General features: G+C 39.0%; 1 protein-coding gene across 4 annotated transcripts in view; it reads right to left on the bottom strand.

Annotated features, from left to right (window-relative positions):
• The window catches only part of CYFIP1 (cytoplasmic FMR1 interacting protein 1), a 179358-nt gene that overhangs the window by 59975 nt on the left and 96008 nt on the right, over positions 1 to 23375 (bottom strand). For all 4 annotated transcript variants that reach the window (XM_072614557.1, XM_072614556.1, XM_072614555.1 and 1 more), the window contains 4 exons: positions 19786 to 19862; positions 19569 to 19677; positions 16218 to 16337; positions 12542 to 12741 (listed from right to left, as the gene is read on the bottom strand). In XM_072614557.1, the coding sequence (XP_072470658.1) occupies positions 12542 to 12741; positions 16218 to 16337; positions 19569 to 19677; positions 19786 to 19862 (506 nt within the window). The remainder of the gene's footprint in view (positions 1 to 12541; positions 12742 to 16217; positions 16338 to 19568; positions 19678 to 19785; positions 19863 to 23375) is intronic.

The raw sequence follows: 23375 nt of genomic DNA, 5'->3' as shown, positions 1-23375 counted from the left end.
TTCCCCCCACCCCCTGGTCTAGGATCACACAACATGAGGTCAGATCAGAACACGGTTCTTCCTGACTCCAGACCAGGTCTTCTATCTACTGTGCTACCTAACTGCCCTAGGAAATCAATTTGCTGGCAAAGTGTAGTAAGCTGCACTGCTAGCCAGTGGGGTCTGTGGCTCAAGTCCTGTCTCTAATCAAGGATTGAGACTATGAACGCCAGTGACCCACTACTCCTCCAGCCTTATGGTACTGTAACTCCATAAACTCTGTGCTGCTGCTGACCTGGACATCGTGGCACTCTGTAGACATGCTGTTCCCGGTTTTACATCACTAGTGAACCTCCACAAACTAGACCCACTGCCTGCAGGAAACCTCCCTCCTCACTTCTGCCTTCTGGGACCCCTGATTTCCTTTAAAGCTCCACATGAGAGCCATATTCTGAAGCCTTTTCCCAGTCCCAGCCGGGGCTGCTGCCTTTTACAAACTCTCACAAGCATTACCTTGTATTTACCTCATAGATGTCTTGCAAATAAACATGTTTTCCCTAAAAGACTACAAGGCATTTTTTGTCTCTGTATCCGCTGTGCTAAATATAGTGCTTTGCACATAGCAGGGACTTGATAAACGCTTGCCGACTGATTGATCTAATCCATTTGGCCCGGAGTCAGGAAGATTTTCATTCAAATCCAGTCTCGGACACTTACTAGCTGTAAATGTGAGACCCTGCACAAGTCATTTAATCTCTGCTGGCCTCAAGTTTCCTCATCTGTAAAATGGAGACAGTAACAGTACCTACTTCCTAATATTGCTGTGAAGCTCAAAGGAGAAAAATAATAGTACAGAACTCAGAACAGCATCTGGCACATAGGGATCATTATATAAATGTTAGCTATTATGATCTGCAAAATCAATCCCATAGAGAAGTGAATTACCCAAAGTCACACAGGTACTAGATCACAGAATGGGAGATTTAGAGCTGGAAGAAACTACAGAAACCAGCTGACTTAACCTCTTTGTATTATACATATGGAAACTACAGCCCAGAGAGGTTAAGTGATTTACCTGAGGTCACACAGGTAGTGTTAGAAACAGAATTTGAACATAGATCTTTTGACCTCAAATGCTGCCCCCCTCACCCTCTTTGAGCCCGTTTCCTAAATTGTAAAAGAGGGTAAATAATAACTGTAATACTTTCCCAGGATTGTTGTGAAGATCAAATACAATAATCTACATCTAGTGCTCTGTAAATCTTTAAAAAAGAATATTATGTATGCATAACATATACATGGATATATGACATATGTCCATGTATATACTATGTGCACACATACACAAGATATACTATTTATATTCATATTATGTATGTGTATATCTATATGTGTATGTGTATACAGAATTGTTTATTTTCACACTGCTATAATCCTGCCCTGGCTACTTCTTTAGGTTTTCAGATTTCCTGGGTGGAAGAAACAGAATAAAAATGGACCCACACATAATGAGGTGCTAAGGATGACTCTGGGACCAATGAACATTTACAGCCTCCCAGGAAAACTACTAGGGAAAAAAATGCACATGGCTGTGCTCTACAGTGAGAAAATGACTGGGCCGGGAGGCAGGGGATGTGGCTTGGAATGCCAGCTCTCCTGTTAATACCTGTGTGAGAGAAAGAAAGTCATTTGAACTTCCAGGGCTCCAGGTTCTCTTCTGTAAAATGAAGGGGCAGAGCCAGATTTTTTTAGGTCCCTCCTATGACCTTGTGATTCATTTATTTATTTTGCTGTGTGGTGCTTGTGTTGATGGGCATCCATTTTTGCCTATGGCTCTTAAAATGCCCTGCTGTATGGCCCTGGGTTCAACACAGAACCAATAAATACAAAAGCATTCAAGGGCCAAAGCAGTCTTGGCTGCCACCAATGCCCCAAATCGTGAGCAGTGGGAGCATGGAAATACAAAGTTTTTCATTCTCCCTAATAACTGTGAAAATATCCTTCCTCATAAGGGAATCTATTGTCTCCAAACAACAATAACAGCCATTATAATCTGGTGATAAAAATGATTCTTACTTCAAGCAGGATTTGCAATCAAGTCCAATAACATGTATCAAGTGCTGATTATGTGCTAATAAGCACTGACGTTACAATGAAAGCAAAAACTGTTCCTGTCCTCGAGAAATTTAAAATCTAAAGAGGGAGACAATATACAAACATGTACACATACAAGACACAGACAAGTCACACCGCTGGCAATCTCAAGGGGAAGGTACTGGTATTCAGGGGAACTGGAAAAGGTTTCCTGTACATGGTAGGATTTTAGTTGAAGCTTAAAGGAGACCAGGAAAGCCAGGAGAGAGAGGTGAGCACCTAGCTAAGTGAATAAAGCACTGGCCCGAGAGTCAGGAGAACCCAAGTTTGAATTGAGTCTCAGACATTTACTAGCTATGTGACCCTGGGCAAGTCACTTAACCCCGACTGCTTGGAAGAGAGGAGAGGGGAGGGAAGGGGAGGAGAGGGGAAGGGACAGGAGAGGAGAGGAGAGAAGGATGTGACAGAATGCCTTGTGTGAGGAAAAGCAAGGTGGCCAGTATCATTCCATCACAGAGTGATGCAGGAGAAAGGTATATAAAGACTGAACAAGTCAGGAAGATGTGAGGTTACGAAGAGCTTTAAAAGCCAGACCATTGTATACTTGATCTGAGAGGTCATAAGCCATTGGAGTTTACTAAATAGGGATTGGCATGGTCAGACCCACACTTCTGGAAGACACATACACACACAGACACACACAGACACACACACACAGACAGACACACACACACAGACACACACAGACACACACATAGACACACACACAGACACAGACACACAGACACACACACACACACAGACACACAGACACAGACACACACACACAGACACAGACACACACACACACACACACACACACACACACACACACACACACACACACATACACACTTTGCATTGAACCAGTAAAGAAGAAGAAAGGATGAGGGGGTTGAATTCTTTTTTTAACTTTTTTTTCTTTGAGGGAGTGAAGAGGTCTAGACCTGTGATTTCGTTAGAATAGGGAACTTCCAGCAAGAAAACTACTCTACTATTGTAGAAAGAGGAAAGGTTTTTTGCTGGGTTTTTTGGTTTTTTTGTTTCTTTGTTTTTTGTTTTGCAACTAACAGTCTTAGAAATTTTCCAAGGCACTGAGAACTTAAAATAGCTGGTATGTACAGTATGTGTCTGAGGTGGGACTCAAACCCTGGGCCTTCTTAACTCAGAGGCTGGCTCTCTATCCATCATATCATACTATGTTGCAAAATTTTGACTTTTACAGGCTTTGAAAAATAACTAATACAGTACATTTGACAAAAAAAACCTCAAAAACTTAATCTCTGAAATGACAGGAGTGAATGAAGGAGAAGAAGGATGAAAAAAAGAAATGAAGGAAGGAAGATACATGTGTAGGACTTCGGTGTATCAATTTCTTGTACAGATCATATTAGCAAAACAATTTCTTCATCAAAAGGGGCATTAAAAATGATAGTCACAACCATTTAGAAATGGAGATCCAGAATCTTAAAGAAGAAAATGATTCCTTGAAAATCAGAATTGGGCAAGGGAAAGCTAGCTAAGTTATAAGAGATCGAGAAATAGTAAAACAAAATATAAGGAATGAAAAAATAGAAGAGAATGTGAAACATCTCATTAAAAAAACTGATTTAGAGAACAGATCAAGAAAACATAAGAATAACTGGACCACTTGAAAGCTATGATCAAAAAAAGGATCTTGATACAATAATAAAAAAAATAATTAAAGAAAATTGTCCGGAAGCATTAGAACAAAAGGGGAAAGTTGAAATAAAAAAAATCCACTGATAACCACCAGAAAGAGATCGTATGGAGAAAACCCACAGGAATATTATAGTCAAATTCCAAAACCCCCAGCTCAAAGACAAAATATTATGAGTAACAAGACAAAAATAATTCAAATATGGCAATTAGAATCACACAAGACTTAACAGCAGTGGCACTAAAAGCCTACAGATCTTGGAACAGTACATACTGAAAAGCAAAAGAACTGGAGTTCTAGCCAAAAATATCATACCCAACAATCCTGAATGAAAAAAAAATGGACATTTCACGAATTGTCAGACTTTCAGGACTTTATCAATTAAAAAAAAAACTGAACTTAATAGAAGATTTGATATACAAGAGCCAAGAGAAATATAAGATACACACCAAAGACTAATTACAAGGGACTCAAATGAGGACACACTGTTTAACTTTTTTATGTATATAAAATGTAAAACATGTCTAAGATCGTTATTAGTAATTGGGTAGTTTGAAAGAAAGATTGGGGTAGACCTGAGTATGGTTTGACTTTAAAAAGTAAAACTATTTAGAAACAGCTAAAAAGAGTAACTATTTTATATAAATGAGGTGTGAGAGGAAGAACCAACACAGAGAATTGAATGAGGGAAGAAGGTTAGTACTTATGGAAACCTACTTTCACTGGAAATGAGTTCAAGAGGGAACAATACATACATACATACACACATATATACAGATATACACACACATATATGCACATATATACAATACACATATACATATAAATGCAATACATGTATACAATACATATATGATACATACATATATGTACAATACATATATATGTAGAAGAGTATAACACAGTCTTCTAAATTCAGAAAAAAATAAAATGCTAAGGGATGGAGGGAGAGGATAAGGGAAGGATCTCTACAAGGGAAGATGAGGGAAAAGGTTAAAAGACAGGGGGTACAGAAGGATGTTTAGATTAACAGAAATGGGGAATAAGGGAGAATCTTCAGAGGGGAGGGTGGGAGTATTGCTCAAATGGGGGTATAGAAAGGTTTTAGATTTATGGGGATGGGAGGACAAGGGAAAGATCCTTGGAGGGCCCGTAGGTTAAGTAATCTGAGGACTAGGTAAAGGGTAGAAGTAAAGTAGAGGAGTTAGAAGGGAAAGGAAATAAGAGATAGAAATAAACATAAAAACAAAGACAGAATTTGTTAGGGAAAGTATGTGTGTGTGTGTGCGTGTGTATACGTGTGTGTGCGTGTGTACATATATGTATGCATGTATATGTGTATCTTTATCCATATATAAATATATCTGTGCTTAATTGTAGCTTTCTGGGGGGAAGGGAAAACAATGAAATAAAAAGTACATAGCAGAAAACAAAAGAAAACTAACAAGGAAGCAAAGAAAAAAATGACAACTCTAAACACAACACGTAGTATTATACAGACTTTCTTGAAATGGAAATTTTCTACGTATTCTGAATTCTCTCTTACGATCTGCGGTGCCCATGACATGCTTCTTTTCTTTTCTTATTTTGTATTTAAATTTCAATATTTAAGTTTATAACGTTTTTTTTCTTTTCTTATTGTATTTTTAAGTTTCAGTAATAAAAAAAAGGTAGCCATAAGATTTCATTTTAAAGGAACTGTAAACCTCCACGAGATTTACAGAGACTCTCAAGTTCAAGGCAACACTTGACAAGAAATTGACAATGCAAGTGATAGGGACATCTTGCTTCATGCTTCATCTCTGTATTAGCTCAACAAAATGAAAATTAAAGCCAAAAAAAAAAAAAATCACAAAGCAAAGATGTTCCTGAAGGCAAGACAACTGTAAGTAATGCTACATATAAAATTTAATTCCTACACTGTCTCAGAAGGAATTCAAGTTCAGTACACTCCCAACACAGAGAAGATGCTATGTTTGCTGATTGATGTACTAGGTACTTCATGATCAAGGTTAGTTTCTGACAAAAGATCATGATGCTATAGCTCTGAAATTAAAATTTGTTTAGGATGCTTTATATGATCCAAAGTGTCAGCCATCTGAACAGTGTTAAATTCTTAAGTTCCAGGGGGCGGAGCCAAGATGGCGAAGTAGAAAGACACACATACACATAGCTCCGAACCCACAAACCACAGAACGGCTAGAGGGGACCGACCCAGGGCGAATTCTGAACCCAGAGACCACGGAATATTGGAGCGAGGGAGATTTCTGTTCCGGAGAGACCTGCAAACCTCTCGCGGGGGTCCTTTGCGCCATGGACTGGGCGCCGGGACGGGGAGCAGAGGGCAGCCCTGCCGCGGCCACGACACCATGAGGAAAAGATCCGAGAGGGCTACAGGGACGGGATCTCCAGCGGCCACGCGGGTTCCCCCACCCACAGAGGGACCTGCAAACCTCTCGCAAAAGGTCCGTCGCACTGCAGACGCGGAGCCCAGCCCGGACCTGTGGCGGCCGCGGCTCTGAGAGGCGCAGATCTGAGAAGGCTCCAGAGACGGGATCTCCAGCCGCGGCACAAGCCCCCCCACCAACAGGTGACTGACGGGGATAGGTGAGAGAGTCCCCTTGGCGGGTTGAGAGGGGAGTGGGGTGCCCCCGTGGCTCGGGCCCCCCCAGGAGATAGAAGCTGAGAGGCGGCTACAGACAGGGGCTCCCCAAACGGGCGGGAGCCTGGATCCATTGTGGAAGGTCTGTGCATAAACCCCCTGAGGGAACTGAGCCAGAAAGGCGGCCCTGCCCCTGACCACCTGAACTTAATTCTCACACTGATTAGCAGCACTGCCCCCACCAAAAACCCTAAGGCGGGAAGCAGCATTTGAATCTCAGTCCCCAAACGCTGGCTGGGAGGACCAGGAGGCGAGGTGGGTGTGAGGAGAACATTCAGAGGTCAGGTCACTGATTGGGGAGAATGCCCAGAAAAGGCAAAAGAAATAAAACTATTGAAGGGTATTTTCTCGGAGAAAAGACACTTCCTCCCTTCCTTTCTGATGGGGAGGAACAATGCTTGCCATCAGGCAAAGACACAGAAATCGAGGATTCTGTGTCCCAGCCCACCCAATGGGCTCGGGCCATGGAAGAGCTCAAGAGGAATTTTGAAAATCAAGTTAGAGAGGTGGAGGAAAGACTGGGAAGGGAAATGAGAGGGATGAGGGAGAAGCATGAAAAGCAGATCAGCTCCCTGCTAAAGGAGAACCAAAAAAATCTTGAAGAAATTGGCACCTTGAGAACTAGCCTAACTCAGCTGGCAAGGGAGGTGCAAGGGGCCAATGAGGAGAAGAATGCTTTCAAAAGCAGAATTAACCAAATGGAAAAGGAGATTCAAAAGCTCACTGAAGAAAATAGATCTTTCAAAACTGGAATGGTACGGATGGACGCTAAGGACTTCATGAGAAAGACAGATATCTCAGAACATACCGCGCAGATTCGAAAAATGGAAGATAATGTGAAATATCTTATTGGAAAAACAACTGACCTGGAAAATAGAATCAGGAGAGACAATGTAAAAATTCTGGGACTACCTGAAAACCATGATCAAAAGAAGAGCCTAGACATCATCTTCCATGAAATTATCAAGGAAAACTGCCCTGAGATTCTAGAACCAGAAGGCAAAATAAATATTCAAGGAATCCGCAGAACACCGCATGAAAGAGATCCAAAAAGAGAAACTCCTAGGAGCATTGTGGCCAAATTCCAGAATTCCCAGGTGAAAGAGAAAATATTGCAAGCAGCTAGAAAGAAACAATTCAAGTATTGTGGAAATACAATCAGGATAGCACAAGATCTGGCACCCTCTACACTGAGGGATAGAAGGGAATGGAATAGGATATTCCAGAAGTCAAAGGGAACTAGGACTGAAGCCAAGAATCACCTACCCAGCAAAACTGAGTATAATACTTCAGGAGAAAAAATTGTCTTTCAATGAAATAGAGGACTTTCAAATTTTCCTGATGAAAAGACCAGAGCTGGAAAGAAAATTTGACTTTCTAACACAAGAATGAAGAGAACCATGAAAAGGTGAACAGCAAAGAGAAGTCATAAGAGACTTACTAAAGTTGAACTGTTTACATTCCTACATGGAAAGACAATATTTGTGACTCTTGAAACATTTCAGTATCTGGGTACTGGGTGGGAATACACACACACACACATGCACACATGCACACACACATAGAGACAGAGTGCACAGAGTGAACTGAAGAGGATGGGATCATATCTTAAAAAAAAAAAATGAAATCAAGCAGTGAGAGAGAAATATTTGGAGAAGAAAGGGAGAAGTTATATGGGGCAAATTATCTCTCATAAAAGAGGCAAGCAAAAGACTTATTAGTGGTTGGATAAAGAGGGGAGGCAAGAGAAAAACATGAGGTCTACTCTCATCACATTCCACTAAAGGAAAGAATATAATGCACACTCATTTTGATAGGAAAACCTATCTCATAATACAGGAGAGTGGGGGACAGGGGCACAAGCAGGGTGGGGGGGAGGATAGAGGGGAGGGGAGGGGAGGAGAATGTAATACAAGGTCGACACTCATGGGGAGGGATAGGACCATAAGAAAATAGAAGTAATGGGGGACAGGATAGGATGGAGGGAAATATAGTTAGTCCTATACAACACAACTAGTATGGAAATCATTTGCAAAACTAAACAGATATGGCCTATATTGAATTGCCTGTCTTCCAAGGGGAAGGGGTGGAGAGGGAGGGAGCTAAAGAAGTTAGAACTCAAAGTGTTAGGACCAAATGTAATGTTCTTACCACTGGGTAACAAGCAATACAGGTTAAGGGGTCAAGAAAGCTATCAGGCCCTACAGGACAAAAGAGAAGACGGAGACAAGGGCAGGGAGGGAGGATAGAGGAGAGAGCAGATAGGTCACAGGGGCAATTAGAAAGCTTGGGTCGGGGGGGGGGGGGGGGGGGGGGGGGATAAAAGGGGAGAAAATTTGTAACCCAAAAATGTGTGAAAATAAATGTTAAAAGTTAAATAAAAAAAAAAATTCTTAAGTTCCAGAAATTATTTTTGTGGGATTATTGGAATAATGCTTAATTCCACCTTCAATGGTGATACAGGTAAGCTTTGAGCTGGCCAGAGAAGCTGCTGGACTGGCATGCTGATGACGAAACACCTAAATAAAGAAATCCTGAATATCTGCAGATGAGAATGCTTCAGAAACCAGTTAGTCTTCCCAATTATTCTACACTTACTCATCCAGCTCCTTTTTAGAGGAATTTTCAGTCCTTAGAAAAGTACACAGCAAAGCAAAAAGACTTTTTTCAATCATTTCAGAAAACTTTTAAAAACGAAATTCTAGTCCTCTCTACTTTCTAAACAGATCACAAGTTATTCCTGAAGACTCCTAACATATTAAGCCCTTCAAAGGCTGACTGAGCATACTATAAGTGAGGAAAATTTGGTAGAAGCAGCTGCTTCGTTAATCCAACTATATTTCTCTTCAGAAGAAACTTGTGGGTTCAGCAAGAACTGAAATGACTGAAGGGAAAAGAATGTTGAGTCCAAAGTTAAAAAAAAAAAAAAAGAAAAGTTGTTCCGCATTCTCTCACTTTCCATCTTTCCAACCCCTTTCCACCTTTCACCTCCCTTGTGCACTGTTCTACTGGATACTAGGTAAAACGATTCCCTAAATACTTTTAAGTATGTGAGATTTCATTGGCCTGGGTACTTACCAAATCTACCTGCATCATCAAATCTTTAGGACTTAATAGATAAGTCTTCCAGGGTTGTTGCGACATAACAATTTGTTACTCTGCGATGAACCACAAAAATGAATCTCTCCGAACTTTACCAAGGCTGGTAAATATCTGAAAATATTTGACAGGTCTATCCACACAGTCCTTACAACTTAGTAGGATCTTCCAGAGCTCTCTATGCACTCAGCAGCATTTTAGCAGAAAATACAACCTAGATCTTAAGATCTAGAAAGTTATCAGGAGGAACATTGTGGAATATGAGCATCAGTTCTCGGCTTTCTGAAATTTACCTAAGACTCTTACCTAGCAGCTAATCTTAAATTTTGCCTTCAAAAATCTGATGACCTGTACTTCCCTCAGTTTTGGGGGTCACCATTTTAAAAAAAGAGTTCAAATCTGCTCTCAGATCCTTCTATCTGTATAACCGTTGGCAAACCATTTCATCTCTATCTGCTTTAGTTTTGTTACCTGTAAAATGGGCATAATAGCACCTACATCCCAGGATATGATCAGATACCATATTAAAGTGCTTTGCAAACCTTAAAGTGAGATATAAATGCTAGTTATTATCTTCATTATTATTTTAGGAAAAAGTGAAATGATGTTAGTACCAAGCTATTTTATATTAGACTCCTCCAAGCCTTCAGAAGCAGATAAGAATCCCCTCCCCAAAGCTCTTTAATATGCATCTCTATCTGTCAAATGTCTTTACTTCTGACAGATATTGTAGGTTATTTTTAGGAAAGCCACATTTGGTACAGAATTTTACCCCTCTCCTCAAGAGAGGTATTGAATTGTCTCAATTTCTCTGAATTCGATTGCTATGGATAGTTTAGCACTTTTCCTAATTCAGCTACAAAAATGACAGTTCTGTCAAGTGCCTGAAACACCCAGGCATCAGAAGAAGGGTGGTTTTAGAAAGAGCCCACACATATGTCAAATAAAGTAGGGAAGAAGAAAGCCTTTTTTTTTAATTCTAGGGATGAAATGACAATGGGATGCAAAACCATGAGAGTGTTGGAGGAGGGGAAAGGCCATAGCGGTCCCCTATTTCCACCTGGAAGTCCTCAGGCCTAATGACCTTCATTGAACACAAAGGGTCTGAGCCCTGACTTTATTACTTTGGTGAATTTCTGAACTAAAACAGATTTAATATATAAAGAATACATGAAATAAAATACGCCATGCAGATAGGTAACGTAGGGAATGGTGTGGAAGTTTTGGTCAAAAAATCTGAGATCAAATCCTGGCCCAGATACGTAATGTATGATCCCAGGTAAGCTGCTTAACCTTGTGTCTCAATTTCCTCATCTGTAAAATGGGGCTGATAATAATAGCACCTACCTCATAGGGTTGTCATGAGGCAACAAATAAAAGCTCTTTACACACTTTGAAGGACTATATAAATTCTATTATTGTTATTATGGAAAACCACATAGAATGGCAGCTTGTGTGCCCACTTAGAAAGGAAAAAGTTTTTTTCCAAACTAGAAGAAAACTACTGCTAGCCCATAAACTTAATTTACCTAACTATCCAAATCAGATACATTCTTTTAGCACAGGGACTTAAACATGAGGCTCCCTTCAGAGTCAAGAATCATCTTGAAGACCTGACAGTGGAAAAGTAAACAGTGCGGTGCTGAAAATCAGGGACAACCCTAACTCTCTCATGTCTTTCTGCAAAACAGAAATGTGGACGAAAGTTCAACTCTATCACCTACCCACGGCCAAGGCTTACATACAGCCATTAATTTGGCTTTTACTGTTAAAATCAGATAGAGTTATCTGCAAAACAGAATTTGCTATATCTAATTACATTTGGGGACTGAACTATTTCCATTAGAAAACCTAACAGTGACATCTAGAGGCACCTGAAAAAGGAGTTTCACAATGGAATTAATTGCTAATATAAATCAAGTCTCATATACTTTTTGTCCCACGCTAGCAGTTCAGCATCACAGGCAGGCTTGTCTAGGTAACAAGGAGCTCAAGAGTTCGGACAAATCATCAATTAATCAAGCAACAAGCATTTATTAATCACCTATGTGCCAGCTGATGTGCTAGGTACTGGAGATATAAATACCAGCCAATGAATTAACACCTCCTCCAAGAGCTTACAGTCTTGGCACAGGAGGGGGTTGAAGACATACATTCATTTCAATCTTATCTGTAAAAGGGGAAATAGGAAAATCCCTAAAATTTAACTATGGAAACTAAATTACCATGTCTTCCTAAGCATGGCCAAAGGTAGCTCTACCTACAGCAAGAAGGAGATACAGATACTGAATCAAATACAGCTTTTCTCCCCAGCACCTCCTACCTTATTCTCTATCCCAAACAAAAAATTTTACAAGTTACTGCCATTCAACTTAGGTTAGTCAGTAGTTGTGCTAACCGTCAACTTACAGAGTTGGCATTAGATTGGGGAAAGAGTCAATGTTTACTTCTAACTAAGCAATAAGCAAAGTCCTACCAAACACAAGCCCACAGGTACAACGCAAAGGCCTTTATAAAGGCAGAGTATTACTTTGAGTTCAAATTATACTTCAAAGGAATTCTGACTGTTTCAGTGACAGAGTAGAAGAGAAATAAGTTTATTATCTGCAGATGATTAAACGCGGAAGGAAATTCTGGGGAATACCATGGAAAAACAGGGTCACTCCTGGAGAACTCTGATTTTCAGGCTAATCTTTGCTGATAACTGAATATAGAAAACAGCAAAGTATAGGGGAGAGACATCTGGTTTGGGAGTCAGAGGTCCTGGGTTCAAACCGTGCCTCTGCTACTTTCTTAATCAAGTCACTTAATGTCCTAGGGTCTCATGTAAAACAAGAAAATCAAAGTAGGTGGTCTTTGAAGTTGCTTCCAGCTCTCTAACTATGTCCCTATAAATGAGTAACCTAAACAAGTGGCTTCCCCTACCTGTGTTCCATTTAGAAATCTGGTATGATAATGTCAGGACACATAAAGTAGATAACACTAACCTGTTGGTAGACCCATTGTAACAGTAGTTTGGGAGAAAGTCATAGTTGAGTTCCCAAAAGACATGAAGAGTGATTCTTCCATATGGTGCTGATACGTTATGATTGGCCTCTCGGAACATTGCATCAAAGCTGTCCAAGGTCATGTACTTGCTCAGTAGTTTGTGGGTCATTCGGTTTATTTCTACAAGACCATCCAGCTCCTGACCACAAAGAGACAAAAAAATGGAACATATAACTAGAATAGGGATTGACATGACTAATGCAGAAATATGTTTTGCATGACTTCATATGTATAATGGGTATCATATTTGTTGCCCTCTTGAGGAGTTGGGAATGGGGTGGAGGGAGAGAATGTGGGCTTAAAAATAAAATACAAATTCTGAAACAGAATATGGCTTGATATTGATAATAACAATAAATACCTTACATCTGGATAGTTTAACCACTATTTATTAAGAACCTACTGGATGCAAAGTTCGAAGGATACATAAACAAAGGGAAAAACATTTTCTATCCTCAAGGAGTTTACTTTAAACCATAATTTCTAACATGCTAAAAGCTCATCCTTTGGGGTACAGTGAAGAGAGACTTCTTAATCCCTAGGTATGATGGGGTAAGTGATATGGCCCTCAGGTAATTCAGAAAAGAGAGTTTTGGATCAAGTAAATCCAGTGCCTGTATGATGTGAACCATACGCTTAAAGAACTGGCTTAAAGTTTTAGCTATCAGGTTGTGTTTGACTACTCAAAGCTGAAAAGTTTAGTATGCCACCTAATCTGCCATGATTGGGATTTGTACACTAACTGGCAATAAGCAACCTTTGAAATTCTTCAATATCCTGATCGTACGCTCTCTTAAACACAGATATTTTTAACCTGTTCTCTCTCTGGGCTTGGTACTGACAAACTACTTAAGAAGGGTATCCCATATGAGGGGACCAGCAAACTTTAGCCTGTAGGCAGGATATGGCTCAAAGTCTATTTGGGATGACCTACAAGCTAATGCTCTTACACTTGCAAATACACAAATTTATAAATACATAGATGTAAAAAACATTTTAAATTTACAAGCCCTACGAAGAGATGGGAGTTCAGATATAGTTAGTGGGACAAAAGCTTACGAACTCCTACTTTATAAGTTACACTAGGGCTTGCATAAACCTACTCATATCATATGGTGCTAGAACCAAGTTCCAAAATTTCAAGGTAGCTAGCTGTCACTTAATTATATATTACTGAGCAGATTCTGACCCAGAAATTAAATTCAGTCTGACAATATAAATAATTTATACCTCTAAACACGGAGGAAGCCTTTAAAAATATTTGATTTATCACTGGCTTAAGACAGCTTGCTTTTTTGTCTTAAAGAAATTAGGTCTAGATTGTCAGTTCCTTGATTGAAAGCACTTGCACTTACTGTTCCTTACATAGGACACTATATTTCTGACTAAAATACATGCAGATATTAAGGAGGTGTTGGAAATATCCAACTCAATTATAAACACCATTTCGAGTCTATTCTCCTTGGACGCTTCTCTAGATCCGACAATGCTTCCCATTCAAAATCTCCCCTGGTGAACTAATTGCCCTCAGTAGTTTTAAGAAAAACATGGAAATGTCTTTCTGAAAACTATGTATTGCCTAACCAATCTTAATGATAATAATAAACTCATAATCAGACCTTCAGGCTGGTTTACGGGAGAATTCTCTTTCCAATGTACTTACTGGGGTCTTAGATCACTCTTCTACCCCACATGCAAGAATGAGGAGATTACACGATAAGAATGGCAAGCAGAAAAAAGCCATACATTTTTATCTTCAGTTTCATTAGGAAATCTAGAACTGTTCTGTTTCATGGTTTTAGTTGGCAACTAGGTCTCCTTGGAAGAAAAATATCAAGAAACCCTTAGAGATCACTGAAGAGCAATGATCTCTCTTTTCTCTATATTCTCTGAGCTTGTCAATTTTCATGGTTTCAGCTATCATTTCTATGCAGATGCTTCCCAGATACGTACGTACACATGTATGTGTATATATGTAGATGTACACATGTACGTGTGTATGTGTGTATATGTGTATACATACACACACACACACGCATGCACACACACCCCCTCATCTTTCTTTCTGAAGCTCCAGTCCTGTACCAAAAACCATCTATTGGATATTTCGAATTGAACGTCCCCTGAGCATCTCAAACTCAACATTTCTAAAAGAGAACTCATTATTTTTCCCCATAAACTGATTCCTTAATTACTGTCAAGAGGACCACCACCAATCAATCAATCCACATTTATTAGGCATTATTATGTGCCCAGTACTGTGCTACACCCTAAGGACACAAAAAGTGGAGCTTCCATCTAAGGGGATTCTAGTCTTGAAATCTGGAGACATACTTGATTGCTTTCTTCCTGCTCACTCCATATATTCATTACATTGCCAAATCCTGTCATTTCTTTTTCTATATCTCTCACCTATGTCCTCTCATCTCCATTCACACAGCCTAGTTCACACCCTCCTAACCTCTCACTTGGACTGTTGCAAGAAATACTTTTTGATGGAATTTCCTGCCTCAAATCTCTCTCCATTCCAGTCTGTCCTTCACACAATTGCCAAATGATTTTTCTAAAGTGTACCTTAACCGCTTCCCTCCCACGTATCCTTCCACCTCCAACATAATAAAATCTATTAGCTTTCTATTACCTCCAGGTTTAAATGTACATTCTTCTCTCAGGCATTTAAAGCTCTTTACGATCTTGCAGCTTCTTCTCATTCCAACCTTCAAACACATTCCCTTCAACACACACCATGACATTATCCTTTACAGAGGATGATATATTTATAATAAAAATAGTGCAGATATTAAGGAAGTGCTTGAAACATCCAACTTTACTATGAACACCATTTTCTATTTGTCAGGTATCTTCTCTTAGGGATAAGGATCTCAGCCACTTCAATAGGATGGCTGCAAAATACACCGCCCACTGACAAAGAGACAACATACCAGAGATGGAGAATGAGAGATGAATTTCTCTGGCAGAGCTAATAAGCTGATTCTTTTTCCTAAACAATACATATCTGCTACAAAGAACAACTTATACTTGGTGAGGTTAGGGTGGAGAGCGATAGGTGGCCCAGGGTTTAGTGGACTGAGATAGATATGCACAAAGAAGAACACCAATAAAATATTTTTTAAATCTACCAAAGACCACAAAAAAATCCAGAAAAGGACACAAATAAATAAAGCTGCATTATTAACTTTCTGAATTTTACATATGTACATGCATACATATATACCATGTGGGTGCATATATGTATGTGTGTGTATGTATGTGTACATATATATGCACATATATACACGTATACATTCATGTGCATATATTTGCATGTGTGCATATATGATATTTATACACTTTCTAAAAAACAAATGACATGTATGTAACACAGTAACTTAAACAAGCCTCTTTCTTCTTTTTCATTTACAAATGTGCCTGGCACTTAATGAATGTTAGCTGATTGTTAGAATTGTTACGTTTGCCATTTTAAAAAGGAATTAAAAAAAAAATTATGTAAAAAGACAAGAGCATCCAACTGTATTACTACTAAAAGAAGCTGAGTCAGGGGAATGAACAACGTAACGTAACCCCAAGTGAATGCTATGGCACAATGACACTTACAACTATTGAGGTCAGGTCCTCACTTTCAAATCTCCCAATTGCCAGCTCCATAGACTTGTACACAGCTGCCGAAATACGCTGGGTAATCAGACGATTGAGGTCTATTGACCTACCAAGAAGCTGAAAGAAAAGTGACCAATTTAAACCAATTTTAAAAAAGTATTCTAGATATCCTTCAAGAAACCAGTTTTACAGTTTAAATGTGGTTACTCATAAGAATGAACATAGGTATTTGTATACAGTCTTAAAAGTACACTGAGATCAAGAGAGTGAACACTTGTTCTAATCCATGTCAGTGCCATCATCAGCACCTTTGTAAGAAAGGCTTCCCTCGCAGACATGCTGTTGGAGTCTCCGAGATAGCGTGAACCTTAATATCTGTAAAAAATAAGCTTGGGAACCTGAAATGGCTGAATGAATGCTGATGTTGTCATTCATCCTTTGTTTTCAAAGAGGACCAATGATGTCTTGACTTGTACGTGAATTGGATTTAAGCGAGGCAGGGTTGAACAAAGTCTTCAGCCTTTTCCGGTCATCAAAGAGTTCAGTGACAAGACAAACTCAGAAGGACCTTGCCACAGGGGATGACCTTGGCATCTTCATTGTCTGCCCAAGCTCGAAGTACTCTACGTTGCCTGCTTCAGCTCCGCTCATAGCCATTGGAACAAACTGTTCTTATTCACCTATTCCACCTGGGGAAGTCTTCACATGCTGGGGGTAGGCATTCCCCTAACTTATGGACAGATCTGAAGTCTGCTGCTTACCCTCAACCTAGTTTAGCTTGTCTGCCAAGATGGTGAAGTGAGTATGGTCACTGCGCATCAGGTGAGAGTTAGGTGAAAGATGGAATCCTTCTGGAATAACTCAAAACACATAAATATGCCCATAATAGGCACTTAATAAATGCTTTGTGACTTGACTATAAAAGATTCATTTGATTTACAAGCTTTCTGGTGTTCTCAACCTATTAACCTTACATTACTATAGCTGAGAACCTAAGAAATTCTTCTCTTCAGTGAATTTTTGTGAATCTTCTTCCATTTGGCCAATTCTGCTTTTTAAGGAGGTCCTCTCTTCAGTGGATTCTGTGCCTCTTTTTCCATTTAGTCCACTCTGTTTTTTAAGGTGTTTTTTTTCCAGTATTTTTTTTGTCTTTCCTTTACCAAAGCACTGACTCTTTTCTTGGGATTTTGTTGCATCATTCTTGTATTTCTTTTCCCAATTTTTCCTATACCACTCTTATTTGAATTTAAGTCCTTTTTGAGCTCTTCCAGGAATTCCTTTAGGGGGTGAGACCAATTCACATTTTTCTTTTAAGGCTTTGAATATAGCAGTTTTGACTCTGTTGTCTTCTTCTGAGAATGTCTTTTGATCCTCCCCATCCTCCCCATTGACCTTCTATGGCCAGATCTTTTTTTTGTTGTTTGCTCATTTTCCCAACCTATTTCTTGACTTTTAACTTTATGTTAAAGTTGTGCTCTGTTCCCAGGGAAAAGGAGGTACTGTCCCAAGCTTCATGCTTTTTGTGTAGCTATTTTTGGAGCTAGTTCTGGGGATGGGGTCTGTAAGTTTTCAATTCTTCCAAAGTGGCATGATCTAAGAAGTATATTACTACTGACCGGGCCTATGCTCTGGTCTGTGAGTGACCACAATCATTCTTTTTTGCCCTGGAACTGTGATCAGAGTCCCTGCTTCCCTGTGGCAGCAAGCCCTGGTATGCTAATACTCCTCGTCTTGGGACTGTGACATGGTTCCACATATAGGAACAGAGCCCTGCCTCTAGGTTTAGCAAAGGGACCCCTGTAATCTCCTTCTGATCAGTTGTCAGACCTCCTTACTGTCTGAGAGCTATGGAAGACACTAACTAATTCAGCTGCTCCCAAGGCCAGCTTTGTTGAGGCATGGCCTGTATTGGTTTGACCTTTTCTGCTGAACTAAATAGTCTTGGCTGGAAAATTATTTCACCTCATTCTCTTATAGATTCTGTCACTCCAAAATTCATTTTGAATTGTTATTTAAAGTTGTTTGAATAGGAATTTAGGTGAGCTCAGTCTAGACCCTAAGTGATTTTCCCAAGACTACATAACTAGCTATAGAGTGGTATAAAGCTGGATTAAAGCCCAAGCCTCTTAAGCAGTATTCTAGGTATCTTTCCACAACGCTAAACTCCTAGTCAGTTTGACACAGTGATATAACTGGACCTCCATTATAGATGGCTCTGTATGATTTATCAGTCGTATTATTAAGATGATTATTGTAATATAATGAAATTATCAATTTTATGGCAACTTTGAATAATCAAAGCTAGGGGAGTAAGAAAACAAGAGTAATTTATATTTATGATTAAAATATTATATTTTTATTATTATAATAATTCACATTTAGAGTACACTTCAAGATTGAAAAAGTGCTTCAGTCACAACAACCCTTAACAGTAAGGTTGTCAGTGTCTTCTCTTTACTTATCTTTCTTCCTTGCTTCCTTCCCAGAGGGATACGTCAAAGCTCAAACAAAGCATCTGCTCACAGCTCGACAGTTTCCAAGTGAGAAATCCAGGATTCAAACCAGATCTCTGGACTCCAAGTTCAATACTCATCCCATTATGCCACACTGCCTCTTATTAATAGTTTTCCCTGACTCTCCTCCAAGCTTTTTATTTTTGATAGGTGCTGGAACACTAAATAAGTGACAGGGAAATTCATCAAATGGGTACGTGTATTTGTAGGGAGGTGAAATCAAAAAGTCAACTTTATAAACTTAGAAGCTATGAATAGGTCACAGGAAAAAATAAAACAACAGAGTCACTCCCATATGTCAATATATTAACTATGAATCTTCTTCCAGGGAAATGCCCAAACAAGGGCTCTCTTTTTCTCCCCACAATCACTCATGCATGAAGGTCTTCCAACCACTTCCTCCAAGTGACTCATGGAGAAGGGAAACCAACAACCCCGAGCACTGCTTCTCATGGGAACCTGCCAAACTCTGGGGCAGGTAATCCCTGACCAGGAGGGCACTGATACTAATCAATACCAGAGCCACGTCAATGGCTCCACAAGGCAAGAGGGTCTTCATTTCTGACTCTTGGCACAACGTATGATCTCCCTGCTTAAAATTCATATTCACTTCCCCCAGAAGCCAGTCCAAGGCTAGATATGATACATTTCACTGTATGGACACAGTCAAACAGATTGTTTTTGCAACTTAAGCACTATCCATGCAGGTAGAGACAGTCACAAAAATCCCTGCCAATATCCATTTTTATATCTATTGACACCTATTAGGTGTCAATACTAAGTGTGAAACAACTGATACTTTTATAGCAAGAAAAAAAACCACAAATTCACTTACTTGCACATGTCTCTGCTTTAGTAGTGTCTCATAGCGGTTGGATGGTGGCAGGTGAATCGTTGCTCCTTGATTCTTGCATTCTGACCGTAACCGTTTATCAAGAAGCAAACTAGAATAAGAAGGAGAGGGCAAAAAGTGTGTCACCCAACGAACTGCAAATTCTAAGAAAAATGGAATGTTTTCTTGGGCCAATGCCATAAACACAATTAGTATTTACCTTCCTGCCATGACCTTGTAATACGCAAATATCTGGTCTGCTAATTTGTAGACAAACTGGTCAAAACACAAATTCACCTAAAGAAAAAAAAGAAATATGCATCAAGTTTTTAAAATTTTTAAATTGGTAAATCAACAACAGTCACGTTAAAAAACAATTAAAGTTCAAATTCACACTTCATTGTGTGTCATTAAGGAGGTATTGTCATTAAGGAGGTATTCAGAAGTGTCTTGACAAATAATATCCACTGACATTGGTCAACCCTGGAAGGTAAGTACAATAAGGTATTATTTGCTCCCTTATACAGATGCAGAGGAGATGCAAAGAGATTAAGTCATGTGTTGGGGATCAGACAGTTAATAAATGTCAGAGGTGGAATAAGAAAGTTCTTTCTGACTTCAGGGTCCACCACTCTATCCATTCCACCATGCTTCCTCCTGGAAAAGAAGAGTCATCACCACTTATCACTTGGAATTATGGAATTTTAAAGTTGGAAGAGACTTTAAAGATTATCTAAACCTAACTTTTTTTATTTTAACAAAGGAGAAACCCAGTCCTGGAGAGCTACACAGCTACAAAGTGAGTTCATGGAAGAGCCAAACCTGGGACTGGAACCCAGATTGTACAGAATCCTATTCTGGCATTTTTCTTAACAATGGCACATTGCCCCCTGGCCCCTTAACCAAGTTTCAGGTTGGAGGGAGACATAAAGAAAAGACACACGAGCTTCAGGAATGTGCTCCCCATGCTTCCCCACAAAAGATCATATGGCCACAAGTCATAGAATATGAAAGTTAGAAGGGGGCCTGAGAAAATGCTAAGATGAACAAAGAACTAGAAACAGAGTTACCCATCAGTCAGGGAATAACTAAAATTGTGGTACATGAATACAATGGAATATCACTGTATCATTAAGAAATGACAATTGTATTGAACACAGAGATGCAAGGACCGACTTATATGCAGTGATGCAAAGGGAAGTAACAAAAGAAAACAAAACAGACCATGCAAATGTAAAGAATGGCAACCGAAAAAACAAGTAAATCCTGAGGGTTGTGAAATTAGAACAATGAAGCTTGATGCCAAAGAAGATATACAATGTTGCATCTTTCACTTCTCCTTGATTGAAATACAGGACCATGGGAATGGGATACTGCACATAAACATCACACTTGTGATACACTGTTTAGTTTTGTCGAAATTTTTTTCTCTTTCTTCCTTTCTTCGTACTTTATTATAAGGGATAGCTCTAAAAAAGCGGCTGGAGGAGGAATATTGTGGGAAATATACATGATGTAAAAACAAAAGCTATCCAATAAACTTTTATTTTTAAACGATGCTGGGATGATCATTCTAGTAGGAGATGCAGCTGCTCTTATGATCTATTGTAGAATCCTGGAAAATTATTTCTACTTCCTGATAAGACCCCCTATTTTTGTGAAATGCTTGGAGAATAACTCTTTTAAAGTCATTCAACAACCAAATATCAAAAAAGGCAAATTCCAACTGCACTAACAATTAGTACGAACAATGGTTGTCGTTCGTCCTTTTTCCTCAAAGAGGACCATGACATCAGGGAGGTGATGCCACAACATGCAAGTGAACCGGATTTAAGTGAGGCAGGGCTCTGCAAAGTCACCAGCCTCATTTTCTCCTCAGAAACCAACTGGATACAATGGCAAGATATAGATCAGGATGACTGGAGATGGCCCTGGATGCAGTGAGAGATGTTGACCTTTTCAAGCTAAGGTCTTTAGCAGGTCTCAGTGTGACTGAGACAATGCCCATTCAGAAATTAAGGCTAGGAAAGAAATGAGGCAGAGAATGGCCTCTTTACCTACAAAAAAAAAATCAAATTGGGAGAGGAAGAACCTCAGGGTTTCTGGCCAAAACCCCATTGAGCTCATCTTCTTATAATTCTCACATACTTAGCATTTACTGATGTCTTTGGTCGTTCCATCACATTGGTTTTTGTGTGTGTATTCCTCCACACAACCCCCCCCCCTCCAAGTTGGTCTACGCTTGAACAATTTTAAAGGAAAGAAAAGAGGTTCAGCCAAAACAGTCAATGTATCAACCACATTTGATAACAGATGCAAAATTTCACACCCAGCTCTGAAGCCAGGAAGTGCATTTTCTCAACTCTTCCGTGAGGCCAAGCCGGCCATCAGAATTCTGCAGCATTCTGCTTTGTTTACTTGTTCCTTTCTTTTACTTTGTTACACTCGCTGTGCACCTCCTGCCACTCCCCATTTCGCTTGCTTCACTCTGCACTAGTTCATCTAAATTTACGTTTCCCTGAATTCCATATAGTCCATTCTTTCTTACTGCCTATTTATATGGCATTCGATGTACCAAAATTTATTCGCTCTTGCCCAGTCGATGGATATGTATTACTTTATTTCCTTTTCTTTGCTACCACATAAAGTGCAACAACATACTACGCCTTTCCATCTTTAAGCTCTTTAAGATATGCATCTAATAGTGGTATCTCTGGGTCAAACGACTGTATTATGAGAAGCCATGTTACTCTAAGTCATGATAAATAATCACAATAAAGATAATTCAGATTGTGATCCTATTTTTGTTAGTGATAAATTAAAGCTTCCAGCCTTTAAATATGCATTTGTGTATAATTTTATTTAATATTATTTAATTTTAATTAATTATTATTTATCTGTTTAATGTCATTTTATTTATTTGCTCCCTTGCTTGCTTATTTGTTTATTTATTTATTATTTAATGTCTGTGAAAAGAATTTAAAAGATATACATGAGGATGATTATTAACCAAACTCAGAGAATCAAGGGCAATTCAATAGAACATAATTCACTATGTTTAAATAGCTAAGGAAACCATAGTTAAAGGCAGTCCTCAAAGTATACAGTTAAAGGACAACTGAAAAAAGAACTATAGATCACTGACCAATATACTGAATTCCAAGACATGAAGAGTACAAGCTATGTGATACCATCATATTATATATGTTCAGTACTTTTAATTTTTTGTGGTACTGTCAGATCTATTTTCTCATGTTATCCTCAAACAACAGTGTACTACAGCTAGCATTAGTAGAGGCAAAATGGTAAAATGGAAAAAGCACTGGAGCTGCAATCAAAAAAGCTGATTTCAAAAATTCTGGTTCTGTCAGTGACATCGGACAAGTCATTCAATATCCCTGGGTCTCAGTTATTTGTAAAACGAAAATAACATTCACTTTACTTATCTTACAAGTCCAATCACATCACGTATGTCAAAACCTTAAAGGACTATCTATTTAAGGATTAGCTGTTATTTTTGCATGACAGTTATTTATATTCGTTAGCTTTCAATAAGGAAAAGAATCTTCAAGAGATTCTCTATCTGGTTCAGATTATGGTAAGTCAGTATCAACTTTTAGGAAGGAGCACTATTAATTATTGTGGCTTAATGAAAAAAGGTAGCAATTAGCATTAAATTTACGGTGTTATACAGAAGAAAGTACAGAAGCAAGATCATGAAATGATCAAATATAATTTGTAAACACTAAATAAATGGTTTTTTCTGGATCTATGATCTCATCACCTTAGGGAATTCCTAGTAAGCAAACT

This window comes from Notamacropus eugenii, chromosome 5 (assembly GCF_028372415.1).
Source record: "Notamacropus eugenii isolate mMacEug1 chromosome 5, mMacEug1.pri_v2, whole genome shotgun sequence".
NCBI lineage: Eukaryota > Metazoa > Chordata > Mammalia > Diprotodontia > Macropodidae > Notamacropus > Notamacropus eugenii.
Note: the sequence above shows the minus strand (reverse complement) of the source record. Positions and strands in the feature narration are given on the sequence as shown.